This window comes from Mus pahari, chromosome 20 (assembly GCF_900095145.1).
Source record: "Mus pahari chromosome 20, PAHARI_EIJ_v1.1, whole genome shotgun sequence".
Lineage (NCBI taxonomy): Eukaryota > Metazoa > Chordata > Mammalia > Rodentia > Muridae > Mus > Mus pahari.
Window position 1 is genome coordinate 9,404,830 of NC_034609.1, and position 6,705 is coordinate 9,411,534.

A 6,705-nucleotide genomic window follows, 5' to 3' on the forward strand; every position below is an offset into this window, starting at 1 on the left:
AAAAAAAAAATTGAGGCCTTGAGGTCATATCCCTAGCAATCACATAAAACTTGGAAATGGTGGCCTCTGCCTAACCCAGCACTGGGTAGGGTGGAGATGAGCAGCTCTGTGGAGCTTACTGGAGAGCCAGCCTAGATGGTTGGCGAGCTTCAGGCCCAGTGAGACAGCTTATTTCAAAAAACATGACCGAGAGCAATTGAGGAAGATACTGGATACCATTTCTTACGCGCGCGCACACACACACACACACACACACACACACACACACACAGCACACAGCTCAGGGAGGAAAAGCTAGTGTACAGATGGTGAAACTGAGGCTCAGAGTGTGGAACCAAGACACTGGCAGTCACCCTGAGGCAGACAACCCCTGGCTGGCCTGAGCACCAGGTCTTGGCCACAGCTTACCTCAGATGTGTCGTCTTGCTCCGGAGTGTTGGAGCCCCCGCTGTCCTGCTCCTCCAGGCGCACCACATCTACAAGGAGGTGGGTGTGAGTGACTGTCCTGCTGCTCAGCCCGCCCCCTCAGGGCCCTCGCACACCTGGAAAGGGGTCCCGAGTGAGGCCCAGCTGTCGGATGATGTATCGGGGGATGTCAGTTTTGACCAGGTGGCCCTCCTTGGCGTGTCCCTCGGCTGCTTCCAGAAGGTGGTAGAATTCTTCTGGGTTGAATTCCTAGGGCAGGGATGGGCTCAGCTTGCTGTGCCCACTGAAGGCTGCCCCATGCCCCACACTCCCGAGGAGCCGCCCACCCCCCACACTCCCGAGGAGCCGCCCATCCCCCACATTCCCGAGGAGCCCCTCACCAGGCACTCCAGAAGTCTTGCAGGGCGAGAGATGATTATGAGCAGTTTCTTCACCAGCTGAGTGACAAAGGCTACCTCCAAGCTCTCCGAGCGTTCATAGGCCTGGAGTGGAGTAAATGGGGAAATGGGGCTCACAACTCAACTGCTCATCGGGGCCAGTTTCCCAGACCAGATTCTCAGGATCCTGGGGATGAACAGAGCCCGAGGTGTTCCTGCTGTCTCATTTACAGAAGAGGACTGTGGGTGCCAGTAAGTAAGCAACTAAGACCCTGTCCAGAATAGTGGATTATTATTATTATTATTATTATTAATTATTTGGTTTTTTTTTCAAGACAGGGTTTCTCTGTATAGCCCTGGCTGTCCTGGAACTCACTCTGTAAATCATGTTGGCCTCAAACTCAGAAATCTGCCTGCCTCTGCCTCCCGAGAGCTGGGATTAAAGGCATGTGCCCCACTATTTATTATTATTAGTGTTGTTTATAACTTCCCAGCTATTTATTATTATTGTTGTTGTTTATATGTGATGTGTATGAGTGCAGGAATGTGTGTGTCATGGTGCACATGTGGAAGCCAGAGGATGACCTTTGAGAGTGGGTTATCTCCTATTGTGGGTGGAAAGGGATCACCATCCCTAACATTCTTCAGAGATGATGCTTATTAAAGTAAACGAGGCACACATCTTGGAGCCATAGATGTGGCTCATTGAGTGATGAGCCCTGATAACCTGGGCTTTATCCTACACACACACACACACACACACACACACAGTGGATGGGCGTGGGCAGAGAGATGGTTCAGCAGATAAGAACACTTGCTATAAAACATGATAACCTAAAAAAAAAATATGATAACCTGAGTTTGATCCCAGAACCTGCAGTGGAAAGAGAAGTGAGTGACCTTCAAAAGTTGCCCTTCGGGCTGGTGAGATGGCTCAGAGGTTAAGAGCACTGACTGATCTTCCGAAGGTCCTGAGTTCAATTCCCAGCAACCACATGGCTCACAACCATCTGTAATGGGATCTGATACCCTCTTCTGGTGTGTCTGAGGACAGCTACAGTGTACTTACATATAATAAATAAATACATCTAAAAAAAAAAAGTTGCCCTTGGTCGGGCAGTGGTGGTGCACGCCTTTAATCCCAGCATTCGGGAGGTAGGGGCAGGTGGATTTCTGAGTTCAAGGCCAGCCTGGTCTACAGAGTGAGTTCCAGGACAGTCAGGACTATACAGAGAAACTCTGTCTTGAGAAAAAAGAAAAAGAAAAAAAGAAGAAAAAAAGTTGCCCTCATGGGGGCTGGAGAGATGGCTCAGTGGTTAAGAGCACTGACTATTCTTCTAGAGGACCTGAGTTCAATTCCCAGTAACCACATGGTGGCTCACAACCATCTGTAATGGGATCCATGCCCTCTTCTGGTGTGTCTGAAGACAGGGACAGTATATTCACATACATAAAATAAATACATAAATCTTTTTAAAAAGAGAAAGAAAGAAAGAGAGAAAGAAAGAAAGAAAGAAAGAAAGAAAGAAAGACAAAGAAAGGAAGAAAGAAAGAAAGAATTAAAAGAAAAACAGCTACCACCAAACCTACAGTTTTCTCTGCTCAAGGCAATCCTCCAGCCTCTTCCCACAGATGCCATCTACTCACTCTTGCCCCAATTCCTGTCACATCCCAGAGTCCCCAGAAGGGGTGAGGTCCCCAGTTACTGTTTTGCTTTCTTCCTAGCCCTAACGACAGCTGACACCATGATCCTTGATCTGTTTCCCATGATTCCTAAACTAGCATTTGCACCCAGGAGGCAGCAGGCATATTTGTCTTCCGTGCTGCCGGGGCCCGGTGCACAGGAAGTGCTCAGAAAACGCTCTCCACAATCCTTAACATGGATGGGGTACTATCTTGTTTGCTGTTAGTTGTGCACCCTCTTAATCAATTAATTGATTAATTAATTAATATAACTAATTGATAAGCGAGGTCTGTGGTGTAGGCCAGGCTGACCTGGAACTTAGGACACTCTTCCCTAGTGCTAGGGATGGAACCTAGGGCTACCCATGTTAGGCAAACCCTCTGCCAAAGAGCCATGCCCTCAGAGACATCTTAGCAATATTTGTTGAACCAGGCACCATGCCAGACACCAGGGACTCTGTATGGAACCGAGCTTTACCTTCCCAGTCATGGTCCTGACACTGGAGTACCAAAACCAAGAAAGAAGAGAAGCAAAAATATATAGAACGGTGAATTGCTTGTGCAGGGTTGGCAATCACACGTGGCCTGGGTGTGACGCTGCAGGCCTGTGACTCCAGCTACTCAGGAAGCTGAGACAGACAGGAAGACTTCAAATCCATGGCCTGCAGGGGTTAGGCAGTGGTTTGAAGGCCAGTTAGTGGACAACTTAGTGTTAACTAGGAGTGTAGCTTAGTTAGTAGAGAGCTGCTCTCCTGACATACAGAGGTCCTAGGTTCCATCCCCCAGCAGCTCATAAATGGAAGGTGGCGGAGGCATAAGACTGCAATCCCAGGGCTGGTGAGATGGCTCAGTGGGTAAGAGCACACAACTGCTCTTCCGAAGGTTCGGAGTTCAAATCCCAGCAACCACATGGTGGCTCATAACCATCCATAACAAGATCTGAAGACAGCTACAGTGTACTTACATATAATAAGTAAATAAATAAATCTTTTAAAAAAAAAAAAAGACTGTAATCCCAGCACTCAATAGGTGGAAACTGAAGACTCTGAAGTTCAAGACCATCCTCAGCTACATGACAAATTGGAGACCAGCCTGCACTACTGTTTTGAACACAAAGAAGGGAGGAAGGAAGGAAGGAAGGAAGGAAGGAAGGAAGGAAGGAAGGAGGAAGGAGAGCTGGAAATGTAGTTCAGTAGTAGAGCACTTGCCTCAAGGCCACTGGTTCACAGGGTTCAATTCCCAATGAGGGGTAAGGGTCTAGGAGGCCACCAGAAAGGGTGACAGTTGCTTAAATAACTGAAGGGCCTGTATGGAGACAAATTCCAGCTCCTCCATCGGACCTAGAGTGGAAACCACAGTACCCTGCCAGCCTGGAATACTGCTCTTGATGGGTGTAGGAACCGAGCGGGGTCTATCCGGCTCACGGGCGGGGCCTGAGGTCATTGGCACTCACATCCTGCAGCAGCTTCTCTAGGTTTTCCTGCAGTTCATAGAAATAGACCGTGGTGATGAGCCCATCGCGGGACTTGGTAAGGCAGTCTCGGGCCAGTTCAATGATCTGATGGTGGATGAAGCTGAGCACGCCGTCCGCCAGCGGCAGCACGCTGTCAGGTTCATAGGCGCGGGCGAAGTCCCGCAGCTTCTCTTCCATCTGCGCGGTGGCCTGGACAGCGGTACAGGGATGCAAGGCTCTAGGAGGCTGTGGTCACTGGAGCCTGCGCCCCGAGCGCTGACCGCTAGGGGGCACACAGAGCTCAGGCTCTCAAGCGAAGTCGCGTGATGGGAGGTGGGGGGCGGGGTGTCTCACCTTCGGGAACCGCTCCTTGTACACATGGTTCATCATCACAATTTCGTTGTCGTAGGAGGAGGGGGAGCGCCCGGGGCTGCAGGAGAAGTTCATCCTGTCCATTCCCCTGACTTCGAGTTGCCCCCTACCCGCCGCCGCCTTTCCCCCTCCCCCGCCCCCGCTCGCACTCCACTACATTTTCCCAGGGCGGAAGGTTCCCTGGTCATGCACCAAATCCCGTCCCTCCAGAAGGGAGGTTCGGTGCCAGCGCACCTGAGGCTGCGAGAGCGAGGACGCACGGCAGGAGAGCGGCGGCCACCATCCTCGTCGGTGATGCTCTCGGTGCTGCCGAAGTGTTTGGACAGAAAGTGTAGCTCGTCCACGGTGGGCTGGTACGGTAGTTGATGCAGGCGCTCCTGGGAGGAGCAGGAGGACTACGGGGAGGGCGGTGGGTCAGAGCCACCGCGGGGGCAGCACAGCACTGGACCCTGGCCTGGGGCTCCCTTCTGTGATCCCAGCGCTTAAGATGACAGAGAGTTTGAGGCCAGCCTCGGTTACACTGAGATTCTATTTCAAACCACCAAGGGGTTGGGGAATATCTCTATGCAGAACCATCCATTGGCTCCTACCTTACATTGAGCTCTCAAGACCACTAGACCGCCTGGCCTCACCTCCTTGCCATCATTCCTCCTACTCCTACCTCTGCCCGCTTTATCCCACCCCTACTGCTCCTGCAGATCTTTGAACAGGGCAGATCCGGTTCTCCCCCCCCCCCAACCTTGGCATTAGCTGTTTTTAATGCTTGGATCATTCCCCCTGTGGATCACCTGCTCCGCTCCAACCCTTGGCAGAATAGCTAGCTTTTTCTTTTCCTTTCCTTCCCTCCTTCCATCCTTCTTTCTTTTGTGGTACTGGAGATCAAGCCCAGGGCCTCAGGTATAAAAAGCAAGCTCTTTGTTTATTTGGTTGGTTGGTTGGTTGGTTTGGTTTTTCTGAGACAGGGTTTCTCTGTGTAGCCCTGGCTGTCCTGGAACTCACTCTGTAGACCAGGCTGGCCTTGAACTCAGAGATCCCCCTGCCTCTGCTTCTCAAGCGCTGGGATTAAAGGCGTGTGCCACCACTGCCCAACTGCCCCGCCTTTCCTTTTTTTCTTCTTCTTCTTCTTCCTTCCTTGCCCTGCTCCCCCACCAGTGGTGGTAAGGGACGGAAGTAAGATCTCAGGTAGCTTAGGCTGGTCTTGAACTCCTAATGTTCCTATTTTAGAGTCTCCAGGGGGGATTACAGACTATGTCATGGTATCCCGCTGTACAACACAGTTACTTTCAGATTGCTGCTGTGTCCTGTTTTCTGAGGCCTTAGGAGTTGACCATGGTGCTGACCTCCTGAACACCTCCCCCAAGTCCCGACTGATCCTTTATCTTGACTTCAACCACTTCCTTTAGGAAACCTTGCTTTATACCTTCAGCCAGGTCACATGATCAAAACTTGTAATCATCATGGCAAAGGATGGAAAACCAGAGCTTTGCCTGCAAGGGGCACTGAAGGACAGAGATTTCCAAGGTGTGCAGTGAGTGGGTAAGCAATTGGGCTCAAGGTAGAAGCTATGTGGTATCTAGCTAGCTAATGATACTTGGGCTCATGCCTTAGTCCCCAAGACTGAGTCATCACGGACAATGAGAAATTAGCAGGTTCCAAGGGAAATGCAGTGAGGGCAGAGATGGGCCTCTGCAGAAGACCTGTCACCTCTAACAGACGGACAGCTGAGTATTCTGAAGGGCCGTGAAACCCGGCCTCTCAGGACAGCTGGGACATCCGGTCTCGGTGTGGTCACTTGAGTCCCTACCCACCCATCCATCCAAATCCAGATACTCACCGAAACGGTCGAGCTGGGCGTGTTGGTGCCATAGCCGGAGGAAGGGAGTGAGGCAAGCGACCATCGGCGTCCATCCGCCCTGCAACCCAGTGAAGCTGTTCAGAGGCCGCCGAGGGCCCCTCACTCTCTGAGTGAGAGAAACCTCTGGCCATGACCAGCATGGGGGTAGGGCATGGGCTGCTCAGATACCTGAGGCTCCCAGAGTAAAACAAGAAAGATGGCAACTTCTGGTCAGGTGCCAGGTCTTGGAGGAAGGATCCCATCTCTTTGGGACTTCCTATGATTCTTTCTTGCTTGGTATTATCACCATACCAGAGTAGACACAGAAAGACTGGAGAAGCCCCTCCACAGGAAGTCAGGAGTGCAGCTCAGCAGCAGTGAGCTCTCTTAGCATGTGTTAGTCACATCTTGGGTCCAATCTCCAGTATCACAAGTCATAGTAATACAATAAAAAAGAAGTTATCGGGCTGGTGAGATGGCTCAGTGGGTAAGAGCACCCGACTGCTCTTCCAAAGGTCCTGAGTTCAAATCCCAGCAACCACATGGTGGCTCATAACCAT

The 6,705-nt window shown here is 51.2% G+C and overlaps 1 protein-coding gene across 1 annotated transcript in view; it reads right to left on the minus strand.

The window, feature by feature from the left end:
- The window catches only part of Mast1 (microtubule associated serine/threonine kinase 1), a 27,620-nt gene that overhangs the window by 14,019 nt on the left and 6,896 nt on the right, over positions 1-6,705 (minus strand). The window contains exons 4-10 of the mRNA XM_021219986.2: positions 6,146-6,224; positions 4,546-4,706; positions 4,294-4,369; positions 3,940-4,149; positions 807-908; positions 543-675; positions 409-476 (exon numbers count right to left, since the gene is read on the minus strand). Coding sequence (XP_021075645.1) covers positions 409-476; positions 543-675; positions 807-908; positions 3,940-4,149; positions 4,294-4,369; positions 4,546-4,706; positions 6,146-6,224 — 829 coding nt within the window. The remainder of the gene's footprint in view (positions 1-408; positions 477-542; positions 676-806; positions 909-3,939; positions 4,150-4,293; positions 4,370-4,545; positions 4,707-6,145; positions 6,225-6,705) is intronic.